Source organism: Eurytemora carolleeae, unplaced genomic scaffold (assembly GCF_000591075.1).
Source record: "Eurytemora carolleeae unplaced genomic scaffold, Eaff_2.0 scaffold1352, whole genome shotgun sequence".
NCBI lineage: Eukaryota > Metazoa > Arthropoda > Copepoda > Calanoida > Temoridae > Eurytemora > Eurytemora carolleeae.
The window spans coordinates 64,163-89,110 of NW_019397240.1; the positions used below are offsets into that span (position 1 = coordinate 64,163).

Consider the following 24,948-nt stretch of genomic DNA (forward strand, 5'->3'; position numbering starts at 1 on the left):
CCCTTTCCTTTATTTCATTTTCATCCGACTCATCTTCCTCCTTTCTCTACTCCATGTCTTATTACTTTCCTTTTTTTCATTTTCATCCTACTCATCTTCCTTTTTCTTCTCTCCTTTATGTCCTTTTCCTCCTTCTCCTTTTCATTTTACTCATCTTCCTTCTTCCTCTCTCCTTTACGTCCTTTTCCTCCTTCTCCTTTTCATTTTACTCACCTTCCTTTTTCTTCTTTCATTTATGTTCTTTTCCTCCGTCTCCTTTTCATTTTACTCATCTTCCTTCTATCTCTCCTTTATGTCCTTTTCCTTTTCCTCCTTCTACTTTTCATTTTACTCATCTTCCTTCTTCCTCTACTTAATGTCCAAATCCTTTTCCTCCTTTTCATTTTCATCCAACTCATCTTCCGTCTTTCTTTTCTTCTTGTCTTCCTTCTTTTTCCTTTTCCTCCTTTTCCTCCTTCTCATCTTTCTTCTCTTTCTCTCCTTCGTGTTTTATCCTTTCCTTTTTTTTCCTTTTCACCCTTTTCATCTTCTCTCTTTCTCTCTTTTTCCTCCTTTTTCTTAGGTTTCTCTTGAGAACTTGTTTCCTTATTGTCTAAACAAACAACTAACTAAGTAGGATTAATGTGTCCCTCCTTTCATAAATTATGGGATATAAACCTTGAGGCGTTTCTTTCCAAGCAAACTTTGCCTTTTATTTAATAAACTTTCTGATCTTTCAGCTTTTCCATCAAACCTCGCGCTTTTCTTTTTAAACTTTCATCCATCTTAGTTTTAATTGATCCGGAGATTGATTTAGTCTACAGCCAAATATTTTTATATAGATTTTTAAGATTAAGACCTGTATTGGTTGGATATACCTGATTAAGATCTGTATATTGGTTGGATACCGCTAAGAATATTTCTCTGTATCTTGCTTCGTAGTTATTTATTACCAAGGTTCGTAGAATCTCATCTCTTCTCCGCAAGAAATATCGTAACTTTCAAATTTAAATTTTTATTCAATTTTTATTGGGGTAAATTGTAAGTTTATCTGGGATTAAAAAATTCGAAATGAAATCTTTGTAAAATAAAAGAATATTAATTTGAAATATGAAAAATTATAAATCAGTTAATTCTTTTGCCAAACCAAAAAGAAGAGACTAAAGGAATTCAGTCTTTGCCACAAACTCTGATTTTCTACTCCATGTATATCTTTGCAACTCAATGTCAAAGATCTTAGATATTTAGAATTATGAATTCTGTTAGATCAAATAATCTCAGTTTGAAATATCAAAGGTTTGTGCCATCAGGTTAGACAGAAATAGGAATTAGAAACTTCGAGTTAGTGGCAAAGACTCAACTCCTTTTGATTTTCAGGCATTCCTTTGTTCAGTATCCAGACCCTCTTGGAGCATATTTTCTCCTAGTTCATGAACCCAGTCTGTGGAACTTACTCCAATCAGAGAATCGTACGTCCTGAACCCAACACAACTTCAAAGCTAAACCATCGAGGAAATGGAGATATGAAGTGGAGAAAGTGTTGGATGATATGTTTACAAATGTTTACAAAGTATCATATACCTCTACACTCTCTTGAGACGTGTTAAGGTAAAATTTTGAAATGTATATGATGCCATGAATGTTCACCGTTCATTGTACAATATACAGTTTTATTTTATGAGACAATAAGAATATTGTTACACGGTATACTTTAATAGTATTATACTTGGATACCTTGATACATATATACATTTTTAATCATTGAACTACAGGGTTACCCGCAAAGGGTGAGACTGTAAAGAATTTTGGTTTCTGCATTCATTTGAGTATTTTGGTGGTTTACAAAATGTTAAGCACAGAAATGAGCCTATTTTGTCCTGCAGGAAACCCTGAATGCAAGATAACGGACTAAAAGAATTCCGTACAATTCACAATTCGGGAATAGAACGCAATAAATTCCGTACAATTCACAATTCGGGAATAGAACGCAATAAATTCCGTACAATTCACAATTCGAGAATAGAACGCAATAAATTCCGTACAATTCACAATTCGGAAATAAAACGCAATAAATTCCGTACAATTCACAATTCAGAAATAGAACGCAATAAATTCCGTACAATTCACAATTCGGAAATAGAACGCAATAAATTCCGTACAATTCACAATTCTGGAATAGAACGCAATAAATTCCGTACAATTCACAATTCGGATATAGAACGCAATAAATTCCGTACAATTCACAATTCGGGAATAGAACGCAATAAATTCCGTACAATTCACAATTCGGAAATAGAACGCAATAAATTCCGTACAATTCACAATTCGGAAATAGAACACAATAAATTCCGTACAATTCACAACAGTGTCTGAAGTCTCATCCTTTGTGGGTCACCTTATATAATGAACTAAAATTTATATTTATAAAAATGAATATAAAAACTTGAAGTTTATGCAAATATTTGCCAACAATGATTAATAAAGTTCCATATCAGATTGAAATACATTGGGATCATTTTTATACAGCCATGATATATATTTAATTTCAGAAAATACAGAAATGAAAAAGAGTAAAATGAAATGTGAGCCCTTAAAAAGAATGGTTGACAGAAGGAAATATTTCTAAGTTATAATCCCCTGTTAGGCTCTCAGAGAAATATGTGATACAAGTTTTGGAGAAAATATTTGACAGAGTTATGCACAAAGGATGAGACTTCAGAAGCGACTGTACGGAATTTATTGCGTTCTATTTCTGACATCCTTGCTTGCCTTCATTTGAAAACAAGATTTTTTTTTACAGGACTATTAAGTAAACCATTAAAAGACAATATTAAACGCAGAATACCAAACCTTGCATTCAGCTTCAGCTCGTCATATTAGTCTTATCCTTTGTGGGTAACCGTGTAAATATTAAACATTTTATCTCAAACAATGTTCACAGTTTATACAACAGCTGCTGGCATTTGATATCCTTGAAATGGTTTCTTTCTCATTGAAACTTTATCTTTATAATGAAACAAGACATTCATATGTATATTGCCTATAGCCGGCCAAACGGCTGGACCGAATGGGCTGTAATTTTTGTGGACACTCATGGGTGGCCGGGGGGTGTTATGGGCTAAAAATTCGATTATTTCCTTCAAATTTTTTTTTTTTTTTTAAATATTTTTTTTTCCATGGGCAACACCGGGCCCTTCAGCTACTTTTTAATATAGCATTAAATCTAAGTTATTTGATAAGCAATTACACACATAACTTCAGAGTCATAAACGTTGAAAAAGCATCCGTTGTAATAAATCAAGTTTCAATCCTCAAAGACTTCTTTTTCAAAAAGCTTTTTTTTCCCTGAAATGATATTATCATCTATATGTATCTTTATATATATTTATATGTCTCTCTGTCTGTTTGTTTGGATGTACAGGGTGTCCCACGAAACATGACAATAGGAAGACGACTTGAAAGTCGTCTTTGGTATTTGAATTTATTTGTGACATTTAGTCTTCTATCNAACTGGGTTCTTATGCTGATCAGTGATCATGAATAAAGAACTGGGTTCTTATGCTGATCAGTGATCATGAATAAAGAACTGGGTTCTTATGCTGATCAGTGATCATGAATAAAGAACTGGGTTCTTATGCTGATCAGTGATCATGAATAAAGAACTGGGTTCTTATGCTGATCAGTGATCATGAATAAAGAACTGGGTTCTTATGCTGATCAGTGATCATGAATAAAGAACTGGGTTCTTATGCTGATCAGTGATCATGAATAAAAAACTGGGTTCTTAAGCTGATCAGTGATCATGAATAAAGAACTGGGTTCTTATGCTGATCAATGATCATGAATAAAAATCTGGGTTCTTATGCTGATCAGTGATCATGAATAAAGAACTGGGTTATTATGCTGATCAGTGATCATAAATAAAGAACTGGGTTCTTATGCTGATCAGTGATCGTGAATAAAGAACTGGGTTCTTATGCTGATCAGTGATCATGAAGAAAGAACTGGATTCTTATGCTGATCAGTTATCATGAATAAGGAACTGGGCTCTTATGCTGATCAGTGATCATGAATAAAGAACTGGGTTCTTATGTTGATCAGTGATCATGAATAAAGAACTGGGCTCTTATGCTGATCAGTGATCATGAATAAAGAACTGGGTTCTTATGCTGATCAGTGATCATGAATAAAGAACTGGGTTCTTATGCTGATCAGTGATCATGAATAAAGAACTGGGTTCTTATGCTGATCATGAATAAACAAGAAAGTCATGCAAATTATATTAGACGTAGAAAGAATCATGTATTGCCTACTATGTGCCTAAGGAAAAACAATTCTTCAAAATTATTTTGATAAAAAATGTGAAAAATGATAAAACGAATTAGTGTTTCACTTGCTATAGGTTTTGGAAAGGAATTGAGTCTTTGGAACAAAATCAAATATTTAAACCACAATATCTTTAGAACTCAAAGTTGTAAACCTTTGATATTTCAAACTGAGATTATTTGATAATAAGGCCCGAAGGGGGGGGGGGTCACCCCACTAGAAAGAGATATTTCTTCTTTATTTTTGACAAATAAATAGAATCTGTACCCTACCCTATACATTGATTTGATAAGATTTACCAAAAGTGTATAATGTTGAAAATGTATAATGTTTTTAGTGCATAATGTTTAAAGTATATAATGTTCCAATTAAAAAATGTTTTGAGTGTATAATGTTCACTTTGCAAAATGTTTCGAGTGCATAATGTTGCTAGCGCATAATGTTCGAGTGTGTTGGTTCCTGGATTCGAAACTTCGTTTTCCTCGAATATTGACAAAGTTTTTCTTGATTGTTACTCCGTCGAATGATGGACCAATGTTGGATAGAAAACTTAGTGTTGGACCAAGATCTACAGATAACAAATCATCTAAACAAATACAACAAATACAACAAATACAACAAATACAACAAATTATTTAAACAAATACAACAAATACAAAAAATACAAAAAATACAAAAATACAACAAATCATCTAAACAAATACAGAAATCATCTAAACAAATACAGAAATCATCTAAACAAATACAACAAATACAACAAATACAACAAATCATCTAAACAAATACAACAAATACAACAAATCATCTAAACAAATAAAACAAATACAACAAATCATCTAAACAAATACAAAAAAAACAACAAATACAACAAATACAACAAATACAACAAATACAAACATACAACAAATCATCTAAACAAATACAAGAAATCATCTAAACAAAAACATAAAATATAACAAATCATTTAAACAAATACAACAAATACAACAAATACAACAAATACAAAAAATACAAAAATACAACAAATCATTTAAACAAATACAACAAATCATCTAAACAAATACAACAAATACGACAATTACAACATATACAACAAAAACAAAAGGGAAGTTTATATTTTTATGTATAATGTATATTTTTGTATAAGATAAATAAATTCAACAACTGTTTTTGTAAGATAATGCCTTCACATAAAAGAAATATGAAAAATAAGAGCACAAAGTACACTGGACGCCCATTCAATAAAGGAAATAATAATAACAATAATTTTAATAAATATAGTATAAACCTTAATATTTTAAAAATGCAAGCAGAAGTTTTTTTTCTAAAATGCGATAAGAAACCGAATATATATTATTTTTGGACTTGTTACACAAATTTAAATGTTTTATATACCCCAATTGGGGTGTTGGACAATTTTTGAGTTACCACAAGCAACGCCAGGCACTTCAGCTTATATGAAATATAGTTACCTAAAGGTTTAGATCGGAGACATTGTAGAATAGTTGAATGATGCATGTTTAAATCAGCTGGTATAGGACAACCTAATTGTCTAGCTACACGTACTGCAACCTGTAATAACGGTTTAAATCAGGTGGTATAGGGCAACCTAGTTGTCTAGCTACACATACTGCAACCTGTAATAACGGTTTAAATCAGCTGGTACAGGGCAACCTAGATGTCTAGCTACACGTACTGCAACCTGTAATAACGGTTGTAATCAGCTGGCATAGGGCAACCTAGTTGTCTAGCTACACGTACTGCAACCTGTAATAAAGGTTTAGATCAGCTGGTATAGGGCAACCTAGTTGTCTAGCTACACGTACTGCAACCTGTAATAAAGGTTTAAATCAGCTGGTATAGGACAACCTAGTTGTCTAGCTACACGTACTGCAACCTGTAATAAAGGTTTAGATTAGCTGGTATATGACTTCCTAGTTGTCTGGCACTTACTGCAACCTGTAATAAAGGTTTAGAGAAGCTGGTTTAGGGGAACTTTTTGGAATTAGTATTCTTCTCAAAACCTGAGCATTTTACTAATTTTATCCTTTTTATTATTTCTCCAAATAAAAACTATCGTCATGGTTTCTGAATTAATTTTTTCTTTTTAAGGTTTTCTTTGCCAAATTGTATCGAGGCAACCTAAAAAATATCCAAGAACTAAAGCTGTAAAAATTCAAAATATTTTGTTATGTTGAAAACAGATTATGATTGTGCATAAAAAACTCATTAAATAAAAAAAGGGTTACTATGGATAAGGTTTGCACTAAACTCGGAAATAAAAACCCTTTCAGACTTTAAACCGAAATGTATCTTTTTTGACTGTTCGATTCTCCATTTTTGATTTATATGTATGTAAAAATTTTAAACAATTTTTTTGTCAGTTTTTTGTATTACAATCAGTAAGGTTTTAATCATTGGATGAATAAAATTCAAAGAGAAACAGAGAAGATTGTGTTCTACTAAACTACCAAATTGCAAAAAAAATGTAGACATAAATGTTGAGAGTTGAAGCTTGGAATAAAAAGTTGTAAACTAGAAAACACGAAACTATTCATCAAACTCGTCCACTTAGTCATTCATAACAATCTTCATTGTAAAACAAAAACAAACAACAAAATTCGCGGATTTTATTAAAAAAAATCGTGGATTTTCAAAATTTTTAAAATTCGAATTCTGTTAGAGGCAAATTTTTGAAAATTAGATCATCCATGAACCTTCCCTGGGGTCACGCGAGGTCTCCCAAAAAAATTGGGCCCGGTCAGTTCAGCCGTTTTGACGTTTATTGGATACAAACAAACAAACAAACAGACAGACAAGTCAAATTTATATATAGATATTGGAAGATAAGTGGGTAGGTAGATAGGGAGGTAATTAGATAGGTTTAGGCAGATTATGAGATAGGACGGAAGGTTAGTTGGTAGAGAGAAATGTAATTAGAAGGTATATTTGTTGCTAGATTATAAGATAGCAAGGAAGGTTAGTTGGAAGGTAGGAAAATAGATACGTTGGTAGATAGGAAGGTAATAAGGTAGGCAGAGGGAAAGGCAGGTAGTAAATAGGAAGATAGATACGTTAGTAGATAGGAAGGTATTTTGAAAGGTAGACAAATTAGAAGATAGGAAGGAAGTTAGTTGGTAGAAAGGAGAGTATATTTAGCTAGGTTGGAAGAGTAAAAGATAGAAAGAACGTTAGTTGGTAGAAAGGAAGATAGATAGGTTGGTAGATAGATTAGAAGATAGAAAAGAACGAACCTTTGGAAGATAGAAAGATAGATAGATAGGTTAGCAGATAGGAAAGTAATTCGGTAGGTAGTTAGGAAGGTAGATAGGAATATGGGCGGATTTTTGGTAACTAATAATTTGATAACTAGCATTTTTGGTAACAAACAATTTGGTAACTTATCTTTGGTAACCTCACAATTTGGTAACTAATAATTTGGTAACTTGACAAATTAGTAAATTGACAATTTGTTATCTAATAATTTGATAACTAGCATTTTTGGTAACAAACAATTTGGTAACTTATCTTTGGTAACCTCACAATTTGGTAACTAACAATTTGGTAACTTGACAATTTAGTAACCTCACATTTTGGTTAGACTAGGTTAAGACGATTTCTGGACCGAGCGCTGCTGCTAGGACAGGCTATAAGGGGCCGAGCGCTGCGGTTATATTTATCAAAACTAATACAATGATATCCGATATGTGGGATTAGGTTCGGTTAATGTAATTTCTTGGCCGAGCGTTGCGGTTAGGACAAGGGGGGGCCGAGTTTTCGTGGATTTGTCATGCTAAACTATCAAGAAATCCTGCATATTGTTTTTTATTCTCTTTATATATTCAATAATTAAATATACAAATAATGATTGTGAAACATAAGTTTCAATTATACAAATTGTTAGTTACCAAATTGTTAGCTACCAAACTGTCGGCTACCAAACTGTCAGGTTACCAAATTGTCAAGTTAACAAATTGTCAAGTTACCAAATTATTGGTTACCAATTAGTCCAGTTACCAAATAGTCAGGTTACCAAATTGTTAGTTACCAAATTATTAGTTGCCAAATTGTTAGTTACCAAAATGTTAGTTACCGAAAATCTGCCCATCAATAGGAAGGCAAGTAGGTTGGTCAATTGGAAGGAAGATGAGTAGGTAAATAGATTAGAGGATAGGAAGAAAGTTAATTGGTGATAGGAAGGTAGGTAGGTTGGTAGATGGGTAGAATTAGGAAGAATAAAAACAAAGGTTTCCTGGTGTATGGTAACGGATTATGTAGAACAAGGGAGGATAGAAACAAAGGTTTCACGGTGTATGGTAGTGGATTATGTAGAACAAGGAAGGATAGAAACAATGGTTTCCCGGTGTATGGTTGTGGATTATGTAGAACAAGGAAGGATAGGAACAATGGTTTCCTGGTGTATGGTAGTGGATTATGTAGAAAAAGGAAGGATAACAACAAAGGTTTCCCGGTGTATGGTAGTGGATTATGTAGAACAAGAAAGGATAGGAACAATAGTTTCCCGGTGTATGGTAGTGGATTATGTAGAACAAGAAAGGATAAGAACAATGGTTTCCTGGTGTATGGTAGTGGATTATGTAGAACAAGGGAGGATAGAAACAAAGGTTTCACGGTGTATGGTAGTGGATTATGTAGAACAAGGAAGGATAGGAACAATGGTTTCCTGGTGTATGGTTGTGGATTATGTAGAACAAGAAAGGATAAGAACAAAGATTTCCCAGTGTCTGGTAGTGGATTAAGTAGAACAAGAAAGGATAGGAACAATGGTTTCCTGGTGTATGGTAGTGGACTATGTAGAACAAGGAAGGAAAGGAACAATGGTTTCCCGGTGTATGGTAGTGGATTATGTAGAACAAGGAAGGATAAGAACAAAGGTTTCCCAGTGTATGGTAGTGGATTATGTAGAACAAGGAAGGATAAGAACAAAGATTTCCCAGTGTATGGTAACAGATTATGTAGAAAACTCAAAGGGTTTTTTATCTAGAAAGTTAGAAAGACACGAAACCTTAATTAAATCCTTTTAAATTAAATTCTCCGAACCTAGTATGGTTTTGAGTTTAAATAATCTTATCTGATAATGAACAGATTTTTCCATTTCTTTTTTAATTTTATCTCTACGTTTTAAACAAAAAAGTATCTAGTATCTAGTATCCAGTATCCAGTATCCAGTATCCAGTATTCAATGTCCAGTATCCTGTATCCTGGTTCCTGTATTCTGTATCCTGTATCCAGTATCCTGTATCTTGTATCCAGTATCCTGTATCCTGTATCCTGCATGTATCCTGACCTATTTTCTATCTTCCACTATTTTTCTAAAACCAATTAATGAACATCGACATTTGTGCAATATCTTGAAATAAATTGTAAATTTAAGTGAGAAAAACCAAATCATAAACTGTGGCAAAAGAACTCAAGTAACAAAAAATAATTCCGTTTAGGTGACAAAAATCATAATTTCGCTCCTAGAAAACTTCCAGTTTTAAAACATTTTTTAAACTTTCGATGTTAAAAATGTAAACTAAATAATTCATTTAGAGCTATTTTTATACAAGTTTCTTTGTTAAGTTTTGAAGAGGAAAACTGGAAACGGTATTAAATCAAGAAATGTTTAGACATAAATATAATTTATGTATTTCGTTGATTTTTTTATCTAAACTTGGCACTGTGATATATTAAAATTATTCATTTATTTTATCGAACCTGAAGAGAAGATGATAAATTAAATAAGCCTAATTTCCATATTAGTTTTATAAATAAGTGTTATTTGGTTCTCAAATCAAAACGCTTAAACCTGAGTGTAGCTCTTTTCAAAGAAGCAACCGCATGCTATGATTATTTCTACTAAAAATATTAAAAATAAAAAAAAATTATTATTTAATTCTAGCAAAAAATATTTAAGTAATTTACGTTCTATTATTTATTAGTAGTTCTTAGGTCCACAAAATTTTGTTAACAGAATCAGTAATGTCTTTAGTCAAATATACGACCAAAGATTCATTAAAAAATATGTTATCCTTATCTAAGGTTTTCAGCGAAATGGGGAAATCATTTCGCGAAAATTTCGCAACTTTTTTTCATTAAGGTTGTAGGAAAAAAATACGAAAAATTGCGTAAATTTTGTTTTTTTTCGCATGATTTCGCATTCATTGTTTATTTTTGTCAAACTTTTACATTTTTTTATTCGCGAAAATTTCGTAATTTTTCGTGTAACAAATTAATGCAAAATTTTCTATCTTTTTTCACAAAAAAAAATGTTCCAGAAACTTCGCATCGTTTTCGCTTCCTTTCGTTAAATATGAATGAAAATTTTCGCCTTTTTTCGCGAAAGTTTTTGTTCGCTAGAAACTCTAATTTTAATAAATCAAATCTATATTTTTTCTAATTGAAAAATGGTAGGTGGATGATTTGGCAATTCTAGAGTTAATATCAAAGTTTGGAAAATATATTTGATACAAATATATATATTGCAGAGTAAGAAAAGGTGAGTAAAGTCTGAGCAAAAACAGTATTTTTGCGCCATACAAAGGTTAAAAAATATCCGACCCTCACCCCCCCCTCCCCACCCTACTCCAAGTTTAAAGTTCATTAAGTGTTAAGACCAGATTTACTTAATAGGGAGAAAATCCACAAAAATGTTTTTGATAAAATTGCAATTCTATTTTGGGAGAAATTAATTTAGCAATGAGTAGATTTCAGTATTGGAGCTATGAAATAAAAGTAAAAATGTTGAATAATATGCATCTGTTATGCTAAATTATGTTTTATAGACGAATGGAAAATTCTTGGTTGTATTCTGACGATTTCTATAATTCATCTTCTTGAAATTTTTTGAGATTTAATATCAATGACAAAATATCTCATTTTTACAAAAAATTTTGCGGATGTTTAAAAAAAAAATCGCGGATTTTCAAGAATTTAAATTTTTTTTACAAAATTTAAAACCTTCAAAACACATTTTTTTTAAATTGTTATCATTCATAAACCTTCCCTGTGGTCACGTGATGTCCCACAAAAAATTTGGGCCCGATCGGTTCAGCCGTTTTGACGTTTATTGGATACAAACAAACAGACAGGCAGACAAACAGACAAGCCAAATTTATATATAGATACATAAAGATTTATAAGATACTAGCCTTAGAGGGTGCTTCGCGCCCATCTTCTAAATTAATTGTGAACATGTTCTCAATTTGGGCCCAATCGGTTCAGCCGTTCTGACGGTTATTGGATACAAACAAACAGACAAACAAACAGACAAGCCAAATTTATATATAGATATATATATGTGTGTAGGATAAGTAAAAAGTTGCAGGAAATCAAATTCCAAAGTAGGAATCAGGTTTCAGATTTCTTCTCTTCTTTTGATAAAAAGTCTGAAAAGTCTAAAAGTCCTTTTAAAGAAAGATCTAGGGATATCTTCTAAGAGAAGTTGCAACGATGCAAAGATACAATTTCTCCGAAATATGATATGAACATAAGAAATAGAAGATTATCATTAAAGATTTAACAGAGTATATAATATTGTATGTATAAATTCTATATAATCCTTTTTCGTACACAAAAGTTAGTATAGATGAATATGGATTAAAAATATTTATAAAAGGGTAATTTAAACAACTAAACAAAAATCCATTGATTTATAGATCATTAGACCTAAAGCTGAACTTAAAGAATTTAAACCGCGTCGCTAAATCGCCAAAAACCGGTCCTAATTGAACCCACTATGTTCAAGGCGCGTGTTAAATTTGAGATGTGGCTCAAATTCTTTTAATTTGGCCTCTGGTATTTTTAAGTAAAAAAGAAAAAAGAAAAATTCAAAACTGTTTTTTTTAAGTTGTTGTGTAATGTACAAGAATAAAGCGTTGTTTGAGAAAATCTAATTGTTTTCTCAGGGTCTAACATTTTATAAACCTTAAAAATCAACAATCTGGGCAATATGGTTCATTCTAACTAAATATTTGAATGTCATCAAGTTTGTCTAAAAGTCTAGATTTCTGGGAGATCGTCTTTCAGTTTTAATATTTTGTTTTTGTGAAGCTGACTGAATTAATCGAACCTAGAAATGATGTGTGTAATAAATATTGTAATAACCCTCATATCTTGGAAACCTGAGGCATTTATTACATGGGTAAAGGGATGGTAAGTGTTATTTCAAGTTTTTTTCTCCATTCACAGATGATAATTTCCAATTCACAAAGGTACCTGCATTAAACCTTTATCTGATCAATATCTGATCATTTATACATTTGTAATTTTTGTAGAAAAATCACAAATAAAAATAATAAAATTATAAACATTGCTTTCTAATAAAACTTAATGTACCGTTGTGAATCGGGCATTGCTATCTTTGCATGGAGAGTCACTTGAAGTTTCGCTCACAGTCTCTTTAATTAGTAAAGATAGCACCCCCCCCCCCCCATCCCTCCAATACAACATCGTAATATGTTATCCAACCCTGAGATAAACCTTGATTCCTAAAAAGCTAAACATTTATCCTCCCGCGTGTTCAGAACACCAATTCTACTAAAACAATCAGTTGTTAAGTGTTCTGCGGATTTTCTTGTGTGTGGAAAGTGTAGAAATAAACAACAAAACATAAAATCTTTTCTATTTCAAACTTTGTTTTAGTTTGGTAAAAGTTGTAGTGGTCTCAACAAACATTCGTGCATATAATTACAAATAAATTGTGTAGAACGAGAATTCTTGAAAGAAAATTGGATGTTGGAATAAAATTATAGAGCTTAACATTGCAACTATATACCAGAGATTACTAGCAGTTCTAATTCCTCTCTCTGCTAAAACAAGGCTTAAATCAGTTGTCTCCATCTCCTATTTAGCCAGATTGTGAGCTGGAAACTATTGAATGAAATCAATGTTCTAAACTCTTTCTCTCATCACCGAAAAACTAAATTTTTTCTAATAAGTCCAATCCAAAGATTTAACCGATAAGGGATCAGTCAACCTTTCCGAGTTTAACTTTTCATTTAAAAACATCCAACTCAAGTCGATTAGATTGATAAATGGGTCGTCTTACTAAGATTTGATATTAATGGGTTACGGGGGGGGGGGTCCATTTATATGGATTGGAAAACTTGAGCAATCATATCTTGAACTTGACCTAAAAAGAATATAAATTCAGTTTTATTTCCTTGTCTCGCTTATCTGTCTGTTGAGATTGTAATCCTATAATTGATATTGGGAAATTACAATCAGTAAAATATGTGTAGGAACGGAAAAATAAAGTACAGAGAGAACCAGAAAACTGTGGAATAGGAAGTCGACATTAAAGCAACACTTAATGTTTTTGATGTTTATACAAAGCAAATAGCTTAACTAGTATCTTATTTAATCACTTATAAAGAGAAATGGATTTGCTTCCACTGAACAATTGTTGTGTCTCATGTTTATTAAATTTTTCAAACTTATAACTTGAGCCTACACATCGTCTTCCTATTCCCGAGTTTTCTGGTTCTCACTCCATAAATATGTATATGTAGGGAAATAAGGTATGAGTAAGACCAGGAATCATGAATATGAGAGTAAAAATAAAGGATAACAATTCTCTTAATATTTAATAAGAGAAAATAGACCCTCTGCCAGATATAAAAAGAGATTAGCCTTAAAGGGGGAATTCTACCCCTCTGGCGGATATAAAAAGAAAGTAACCCTGGCGGATATAAAAAGAAAGTAACCTTTAGAGAGGTTTCTAACCCCTCTGGCGGATATAAGAAGAGTAACCTTTCAACGGGGAATTTTACCCCTCTGGCAGATGTAATAAGAAATTGTAACCTTTGAAGGGTTTTCTAACCCCCCTTATAAAAATAAACTAGCCTCTGAGGGGTTATCTAACCCCTCTGGCGAATATAAAAATAAACTAACCTCTGAGGGGTTATCTAACCCCTCTGGCGAATTTAAAAATAAGCTAGCCTCTGAGGGGTTATCTAACCCCTCTGGCGATTATAAAAATAAACTAACCTCTGAAGGTATAAAAATAAACTAACCTCTGAAGGTATAAAAATAAACTAACCTCTGAGGGTATAAAAATAAACTAACCTCTGAGGGGTTCTCTACCCTGGCCCAGGGAGAGAAGATACTGCCCGACATAAGAACGACTCTCTTGAAATGAGTTTGTCGAACCATGAGTGAGTGAACCAAGAATTCTACTGATGCTGCTCCCCGGCCCTGTCCAACCAGGGTTATCCGTTCTACTCCACATATTCTTTTCAACTTGATCTTCAACAATTCAACTTTAAAAGGAAAAAGAATTCTGTTTATTGTAATTTTGAAACTTATAGAGTCTAATATATATTTTTGAATGAAAATTAAAGCTATGAATCTTCTCTTGTTGTTATCAAATGAAAGGATTCCTTGTTTATACGCATTGTTGTTCAATGAATTGCTTGCAAACAAAATAATCAGAAAATAGAACTTTACAATTGGAGAAAAATTGCGTTTCCAAGAATTACATCATTTATTTTGAATTAAATCCCATGGATTTAGATAAGGAAAAAAACTAATTATTGTTTAATAGACAGAAAGCTTTTGTATATTAATGTCTGTCTTCTTTATTGTATTCATGGGGATCTATTCATATGTACATTACTGTACATAGTCAGCTGCACAGCTGTAAACTTGTGTAAATGGTTAGCTATTCAACTATTTGTGTACATGTACATGATTACTGCGCAGCTATGCACTAGTGTACACGGTTATCTTTAAAGCTTTACACTAGTGTACATGGTTAGCAGTTCAGTTGTACACTAGTTTACATGGTAAACTGTTCAGCTGTACACTTTCGGACATGGTTATTTGTTCAGTTGTATACACTTGAGTACATACTTTACTGTTTAGCTGTATACTTGTGTACATGGTTAGATGTTCAGCTGTATACTTGCATATATCGTTAGCTGTTTAGCAGTTTGAATAGCCAGCTGCGCAGCTGTACACTAGTGTAGATAGTCAGATGTGCAGCTGTAGTACACTGTAAATGGCTAGCTATGCGGCTGTACACTTTTTTAGTGCAGATGGTTAGCTATCCAGCTGTACATTAGTGTACATGGTTAGCTATCCAGCTGTACACTTGTGTACGTGGTTAACTGTCCAGCTGTACATGAGTGTACATGGTTATCTGCTCAGCTGAGCATAATTTTTAAAATATTCATGGTTATCTGCTCGGCTGAGCATAATTTTTAAAATATACATGATTAACTGTTCAGCTGAACATTAGTGTACAATCTTTATGATTAGCATGGTTAGCTGTTCAGTTGTACACTTGGATACATAGTTAGCTGTGCAGCTTTACTCTAGTGTAAATGGATAGCTGTACAGCTGTACTCCAGTGTAATACTGTTTAAATCGTTAGCAGTACACTAGTGCAGATGGTTAGCTGTGTAGCTGTACTACAGTGTAAATAGCTAGCTGCGCAACTGTACACTAATATAGCTAGTCAGATGTGCAGCTGTACTACAGTGTAAATGGCTAGCTGTGCAGCTGTAAACTTTTGCAGATGGTTAACTGTGCAGCTGTACTACAGTGTAGATAGCTAGCTGTGGCAGCTGTACACTAATGCAGATGGCCAGCTTTTCAGCTGTACATACAGTGTAAATGGCTAGCTGTGGCAGCTGTACACTTGTGCAGATGGCCAGCTCTGCAGCTGTACATACTGTGTAAATGCCTAGCTGTGGCAGCTGTACACTAGTGCAGATGGTCAGCTTTGCAGCTGTACTCCAGTTTTAATGGCTAGCTGTACAGCTGTACACTAGTGCAGATGGTCAGCTTTGCAGCTGTACTCCAGTGTAAATGGCTAGCTGTGCAGTTTACACTAGTTCAGATGTTCAGCTGTGCAGCTTCACTCCTGTGTAAATGGCAAGCTGTGCAACTGTACACTAATGCATATGTTCCGCTGCGCAGCTGTACTCCAGTGTATACTAATAGTGGATCACCTTATCCTATAATATCTCCCTGTATAAAGTAGAGGGTTGGAGTAGACCTATTGTATTTGCCTCGTAAATAGGAGTTACAAAACATTGCGGAGACAAATCTAATTTGGAGACCAAACCTTCAACCTTAACCTTTTCTTTCTCTTTCCTCTGAAATGTTTCTCAAATTATTTCATCTTCTCTTTCTCCAAACCTTCAGATTTTCCTTAATCTTATTTATTTTTTATTTACTTATTTCTTTCTTTCCTCTAAATTTCTCTCATTTTTTATCCTTTCTTCAGAACTTCCTCCATTTTTCATATTACTCATTTCGCTAATTTTTCTTTCTTTTTCAAAATCTATTCCTTTTTTCTTTCTTTTTTCTTGCTTGTTTTTAAAGAGCATAATCATCCTTGTCATTCTTCAACCTTAATTTTTCTATGAAATTACAATTGTTCTTAATTTTGAATTTACCCGATTTTAACTCGCCTTTACTTTTTAAAACTTATTCGGTCTTTTATTACATTTTTATTCCTTAGTCTCACATCTCCTTTTTTATTTTTGTCTATTCGTCTTCAAACCGTTGTTCTTAGATATTTCAATTCTCCACAATAGAAATTCTTTCTATACCCTGCCCATAAATCTTTTCATAATATTTTCAATATTTTCATATTTCATCCATTTGATCATTCTAGAGATGAATATATACATTTATTTGTTCTACCCACACAGCTGAATACTACTCGGATCTGGGTTACAGATCTATCTAAGAACCTTTCTTCATCGTACAGTTCAAAACAATAATAAAAATGAAAAAGTTAGAGATGGCAAAGCTCAATTTCCGACGGTATATTTGAAATTTTAGTCTGATCAAAAATGTGAAGGATAATGTCGTTTTGCTGACTCGAAAAGTGTTCATTTCTGATAGTTTCTCTATCTTTTCTTTTGCCGAGGAAACACAATTAAAATAAACAGTACACATACATGATGAGACAACGCTTTCAAGGGTACCGTTGTAAATCGGGCATTTCCAATTTGCATGAAGGTCACTCGAAATTACGCCCACAGTCCCTTTTGTAAACTATATATGTTGAATGAGCCACCTCTATACATTCTCATTTAATATGCATTTTTTTAATTCCTTCTTGAGTCATTTTATGTAATCCAATTACAATGGTATGCATCGTTTAGTATGCAATTGTAATTGCAATTGTTATTGTAAATGCAATTCTAATTGTAATCGCATTATGTATTTGCCTTGGTATCGGTATTGTTATTGGTATTAGCGTGTGATTGTAATTGTAGTTGTAAGTGCAAATATTTGAATAAAATAGTTGTTTTTACGGTCGACAAACAGAAGAAATTATCATTTGGAGCTTCATCGTTTTATCAATGACGTCGAATCTTTTCACTTTGTTCGTTCTTTTTAAGAAGATTAAAATATAAGAACATTCCTTTGTCTCCCCCGAACTCTTGGATATTCTCCTGAACCCATTGAAGAGCAGCAAGCTGGTCAACCAACCCGTAGTTTGATACAGAACCCCGTCTCTCAGGAGCAGGGTTTGGGTTCAAGTATCCTAAACATATATGGAGTAGGGTTCGGGTTCAGGTATCCTAAACATATATGGAGGAGGGTTCGGGTTCAAGTATCCTAAACAAATATGGAGTAGGGTTCGGGTTCAGGTATCCTAAACATATATGGAGTAGGGTTCGGGTTCAGGTATCCTAAACATATATAGAGTAGGGTTCGGGTTCAGGTATCCTAAACAAATATGGAGTAGGTTTTGGGTTCAGGTATCCTAAACATTTATGGAGTAGGGTTCAGATTTATGTAGCCTAAACGAGTAGGGTTCGGGTTCAGGAATCCTAAACATTTATGGAGTAGGGTTCAGATTCATGTAGCCTAAAAGAGTAGAGTTCAGGTTCAGGGTATCCTAAACATATATATATGGATGGATATGGATATAATTACAAAATTAAATTGTATTGGACGGATGGTCCGCTGGTCGGATACTTCTACTCTGTCCTATTATTTTAGTGAAATATATTAAAACTCCGTTTTCTTTTCTCTTTCATTTAAGTTTCCAATATCTGGTTTCCAACTTGTAAAACATCATGGGCCTCCTATTATATGAAATAAAATAGAAATATATTATTTTTCAATATTTTTAGAAATACACGAAAGCTTGATATAAAAACAGGAAAAAAGAAAAAATTATATTTTCTTTATTTGAAAATTGTTAAAAGGGTTGTCAATGCAATGTTCAGTGAACCTAAGATATAGTGTAAGGAGTGTGTTTAATGGTGCCTTTTAAACCTGTTACCAAAAACAATTTCCTAAAAGTTACTGTTGTGAATCGGTAATGGCATGGTAATTGAATTTAATTGTAAAAGCAAATCCTCCCTCCTCATATTCAATATTCGACTGTACATTTCAGGGTTTCAGGGACAATTTTACCGTTTAAATCCTGCTTTTCAAATCCACTTTTTTGTCTTCATAATGGAGAAACTTAATAATTCGAGCATTTGCCTGTCACATTGCTGGGTTTCAATTCTTCAATTCCGACCCCAAACCTTCCCTAGGGTCATGTGCGCTGTCACAAAATATTGTGTCTGATTGTTTAAGCCATTTTGTCGTTTACTAAATTCAAACAAAAAAACAGACATCGACAGACAAACCTTGTATATATATTAACCTACAAACCTTATCTTAGATATAATTACCTAGCAACCCTATCCTGTGTTAATACTAACCTAGCAACCCTATCTTGTATATATACTAACCTAGCAACCCTACCCTATGATGTATATATATTAAATATACTAACCTAGCGACCCTATCCTGTATTATATACTAACCTAGCATAATCTTTGTGACAGAAACAATCTCAAGAACTGACGAGGGTCAACCCAGACCGAAATATATTTTCAATAAATGTGGAACTAACATCTACTTTTTTCACTCTACAGAGGTTTGGCCCATCACCATCACCGAGTTAAAGAAAAATTCTATCTTATATATATACTACCCTAGCAACCCTATCTTTTATATATACTAACCTAGCAACCCTATCCTGTATATATATACTAACCTAGCAACCCTATCTTTTATTTATACTAACCTAGCAACCCTATCCTGTATATATATACTAACCTAGCAACCCTATCTTTTATATATACTAACCTAGCAACCCTATCCTGTATATATATACTAACCTAGCAACCATATCCTGTATACATATACTAACCTAGCAACACTATCTTTTATATATACTAACCTAGCAACCCTATCCTGTATATATACTAAACTAGCAACCCTATCCTGTATATATTCTAACCTAGCAACCCTATCTTTTATTTATACTAACCTAGCAACCCTTTCCTGTATATATATACTAACCTAGCAACCCTATCCTGTATACATATACTAACCTAGCAACCCTATCTTTTATATATACTAACCTAGCAACCCTATCCTGTATATATACTAAACTAGCAACCCTATCCTTTATATATACTAACCTAGCAATCCTATCCTGTATATATACTAAACTAGCAACCCTATCCTGTACATATACTAACCTAGCAACCCTATCCTGTAGTTGAAGGTAACAACTATGATATTTCCAAGTGTAGCCAGCACCTTGGCATCATAAAGTGCAGCTGACCCCCAGCTGTAGCTGTCTCCGTGTAAGAACACCATAACAGCAAAACCTAAAACTTATTTCTTAGTTTTACATTTTCAAAGGGGTTGTCAACGCTGTATTGATGAAAGTAAAAATAACGATTTGTAAATATCCAGAAGAATATTTGTCTGTAAATTTATAATCTCAGTTTTGGTTTTCCCAGAAAATAAATTTTCCCAGAAAATACGAGCAACAAATAACTTTAACTCGGGAATTGTTGAAGGAACCTTAAATGTAATTTCAACTGAACCTACAATGAGAACCAGAAAACTCCGAAATAGGAAGACGACCTTATAGCAATCATTAAGAGTTGTTACAAAGCAAATAGCTTTACGAGACACTTATTAAACCACTAATTAAGTAAAATGGGTCTGTTTACATTGCACAATTACTGTGTCCCATTCTTATTTGACTATTTAAAATCATATCTTGAGTTTATAAGTCGTCTTTCTATTCCAAAATTTTCTGATTATCACTGTTTATTTATAAAGCGGCGTGTAGTAATCACAGTGGTACCCTTAAATGAATTGTCTGAGCAAAAATCATTAATTCAATGAAATTTGATTAGTTTCACCATTGTGGGTTTACTATAAATATGACTTGCTGATATCTGCTGATAGAAATATTTTCTACGTTATTGATCAGATTAAGGTTTAGTGGGTACCACTGTAACAAATGGCACTAATTAAATAAAGGTTTCTTACATTTTTTAACAATTTCTTTAGAGCGAATATCGGGAAGCTTAACAGTGAATACAGTTGTTTCTTGGTTTAAAGATTTCTTTTTCTTTTCTCAATTATATTGTGTGCCAAGTTTATAACTGAAGTAAAAACAAGAATTGGTGGATTTTCTGTTAAACCTGAAGAAGTGTCTAGACTTCAGACATTGAATATTTTCAGGAGAGATTTAATTTACTTCTTATTCAGGATTTATGTTCAATACTTTTAATATCTGATCAAATTAAGGTAGACTGGGTAGACTAAGTAGACTAGGTAGACTAGGTAGACTAGGTAGACTAGGTAGACTTGGTAGACTAGGTAAACTAGGTAGACTAGGTAGACTAGATAGACTAGGTAGACTAGGTAGACTAGGTAGACTAGGTAGACTAGGTAGACTAGGTAGACTAGGTAAACTAGGTAGACTAGGTAGACTAGATAGACTAGGTAGACTAGGTAGACTAGGTAGACTAGGTAGAATAGGTAGACTAGGTAGACTTTGAAAGATTAGAGCATCTAATAAATAATTTGAATAAACTTAATAGACTTAAATTAAATAAATCAAATTCAAAACATCAAACATTAATTTTTACTGGAACGTAAACGAAATTATGTATCCTATAAAGGTTCGGATAAAAGATATAGAATTATGTATCCTATAAAGGTTCGGATAAAAGATATAGAATTATGTATCTTATAAAGGTTCGGATAAAAGATATAGAATTATGTATCTTATAAAGGTTTGGATAAAATATATAGAATTATGTATCTTGTAAAGGTTCGGATAAAAGATATAGAATTATGTATCTTATAAAGGTTTGGATAAAAGATATAGAATTATGTATCTTATAAAGGTTCGGATAAAAGATATAGAATCATGTATCTTATAAAGGTTCGGATAAAAGATATAGAATTATGTATCCTATAAAGGTTCGGATAAAAGATATAGAATTATGTATCGTATAAAGGTTCGGATAAAAGATATAGATTTATGTATCCTATAAAGGTTCGGATAAAAGATATAGAATTGCATATATCCACTAAGCACGATGAACGTTTATTTTTATAATCTATAGATTTTACATTCTTTCTCTAATAAAAACGGGCACTGTGCACTTCTTATCTTTAAAGGGACAGACCGGCTTTGTAAGGTAGTTAAACTGAGTATGTAGTGTTGTGGACACATTCTATAGAATTCATTTGAGACATGTAAACCTTTCCCCCAATGTATAATTACGGAGTTTGAGTGCATAGTCGACGTTCAAAATCATGAATTTGGGTGGTTACGTTTTCAGAATTAGTTTTTTTTAAATATTAAATAACGACAACGAATAATAAGACTTATACAGTAATCTAATGAGATGGTTAGGAACATATTTCTCAAAGAAATTTTTGAATAAATCAATGCTAGAATCAATAATTTCGTTTTCATCATTATATTGAACTCCTTATTTTCTATGAATTTATTCGCAAATTTCTACAAATTTTTCAAATGTTGTCTTTTCAATAATAATTTTAAAAAATCTGCAGGAAATCTTTGTGAATAATGAGAAAATAGAAACTAATAATTGAATAAGATTACTAATTTTCGATGATAAGATTAATTTTTATTTTCTCAACCTGTTCCTAAACAACTAATAGTTTACTGTAGAATTTTGTTTTCATTTTATGTCGTCGTTATTTAATATTTAAAAAAAATACTTCTGAAAACGTATCCACCCTAAATTACGATTTTGAACGTCGACTTTGCGCTCAAACTCAGGATTTGCAGATCTGTAAAAAGTTTTATATGTCGCAAATGAATCCTAAAGAATTTTTCCACAACATTGCATACTACCTTACATAGCCGGTCTGTCCCTTTAAAAGGATGTTCGTATCAAATTCGTTCATTTTATACTTTTAAATATTTGCATATTTGACAAGTTAAAGATTAAACACAGCATAATAAGTTGTATATGTTTGAATTGTTTGATGTGTTCGAAATTTAGATATGTTGAGATATTTGATACATTTTAAATGTTTGATTTGTTTGATAGTTTGATATATTTGATATGTTTGATATGTTTGATATTTTTGACATGCTTAATATGATTGATATGATTGATATGTTTGATATGTTTTATATGATTGATATGTTTGATATGTGTGATATGATTAATATGTTTGATATGATTGATATGTTTGATATGTTTGATATGTTTGATATGTTTGATATGTTTGATATGTTTGATATGTTTGATATAATTGATATGATTGATTTGTTTGATATGTTTGATATGTTTGATATGTTTGATATTTTTGACATTCTTAATATGTTTTATATGCTTGATATGATTGATATGTTTGTTATGTTTGATATGATCGATATGCTTAATATGTTTCATATGTTTGATATGATTGATTATAGTTTGAAATGTATAATATGTTAATTATGCTATGTATACACATTACATTGTGTCAATTATGATTTGAATTTTAAATAATTTAAATTATTAAAACACTTCGAATTAAAATGTTGACTTACCTTTCCCTTTCCCCCCTGCATTCTGCTGTCCTGAAAAAATTGCATTAAAAATGAATTTGATTAAAAAATTTTATATATTAATTGCTAAAAAAGTTCTAATGTTATCAAGCTTACACATTGATCAAATATATTATTAACAATTGGTAGCTTACCCATTAATCAAATATATTATTAACAATTGGTAGCTTACACATTAATCAAATATATTATTAACAATTGGTAGCTTACACATTAATCAAATATATGATTAACAATTGGTAGCTTACACATTAATCAAATATATGATTAACAATTGGTAGCTTACACATTAATCAAATATATTATTAACAATTGGTAGCTTACACATTAATCAAATATATTATTAACAATCCCTCAAGAAGGATGAGAATTGGTAGCTTACACGTTAATCAAATATATTATTAACAATCCTTCAAGAAGAATGTGAATTGGTAGCTTACATATTAATCAAATATATTATTAACAATTGGTAGCTTACACATTAATCAAATATATGATTAACAATTGGTAGCTTACACATTAATCAAATATAGTATTAACAATTGGTAGCTTACACATTAATCAAATTTATTATTAACAATCCCTCAAGAAGGATGTGAATTGGTAGCTTACACGTTAATCAAATATATTATTAACAATCCTTCAAGAAGAATGTGAATTGGTAGCTTACACATTAATCAAATATATTATTAACAATCCTTCAAGAAGGATTGATCAAGATGAATAGATTAATATTATATTACACGTTAATTTATAAAAAGTATAACAAAAACTAGGCATAATGCAAAATAATTTGTAAAAATATAAAAGATTTAATTTTGTGCCTTGGTGTTTTTATATATTGTTTATTTAATAATTCATATTGTGTTTCATTAGGCTTATAGACTAACATTTTTCTATGTATCATATACTCCAAATCTAAACTAAATATCAAACAGTTTTAGCTTCTAAATATTCTTGATACTCTGATTACGCTTACTCTGATTTCTTATTTCCCCGACTATAGAAATATTCTTGTAAAAACGTAGAATAGTAATATTAATATTAAATGGTTTCTAACAATAAATATAATTAATTAGGCTTGTATAGCCTGTATTAACCACTAATGGGTCCTACCGCATTATAATCATTAATTTTTTATTGTTAAATATGAAGTGATGCCGAGGGAGCAATCGAAAAAGAAACACTTAATATTCCTAAGGAATGGAACCTTTGCCACAAACTTAAATTTTCTAATCCCCATATCTTTGCAACCTTTCGTACGTCGTACACCTATTATATTTTAAAATTAGATTATTTGATCTAACAGAGTTAATAAATAGTACAAAAAATATCTAAGGTCTATGAAATTGGGTTCCAAAGATATATATAGGGGTTAGAAATGTGTGGCAACGTTTCTATTCCTTTATCGTGCAATGTGTTCTTTACCGCCTCCATTTTCTAAAGAAAAAGAATGTAAACTGTTTATTTTGCAGCGAAATGCTCACATGCAATATAAATATTCTATAAGAAGATTAAAGAGAGCCAAACGTCATTTACTTCAAGATAAATTTACTCAAAAATTGCTCAATGGAGGAGGTGATATATTCAAAGAAATTAAGAAATTCCGGGGACAAAATACAACAATTTCAAATTGTATAGATGGAGAAGTTGGGGCCCAGAATATTGCAAATCACTTTCAAGAAATCTATGAAAATCTGTACTCCCAGCATACTCTAGGAGAAGATTTTGATAAAGTGCAGCAAAATATACAAGAAAGAGTT

General features: G+C 32.0%; 1 protein-coding gene across 1 annotated transcript in view; it reads right to left on the reverse strand.

Moving 5' to 3' along the window:
• Positions 1 to 23,195, reverse strand: part of LOC111712977 (neuroligin-2) — a 52,457-nt gene extending 29,262 nt beyond the window's left edge. The window contains exons 1-8 of the mRNA XM_023487743.1: positions 23,168 to 23,195; positions 19,824 to 19,955; positions 17,696 to 17,818; positions 14,377 to 14,528; positions 5,778 to 5,877; positions 4,765 to 4,891; positions 1,363 to 1,455; positions 858 to 954 (exon numbers count right to left, since the gene is read on the reverse strand). Coding sequence (XP_023343511.1) covers positions 858 to 954; positions 1,363 to 1,455; positions 4,765 to 4,891; positions 5,778 to 5,877; positions 14,377 to 14,528; positions 17,696 to 17,818; positions 19,824 to 19,944 — 813 coding nt within the window. The 5' untranslated portion in view covers positions 19,945 to 19,955; positions 23,168 to 23,195. The remainder of the gene's footprint in view (positions 1 to 857; positions 955 to 1,362; positions 1,456 to 4,764; positions 4,892 to 5,777; positions 5,878 to 14,376; positions 14,529 to 17,695; positions 17,819 to 19,823; positions 19,956 to 23,167) is intronic.
• Between the last annotated feature and the right edge of the window lie 1,753 nt (positions 23,196 to 24,948).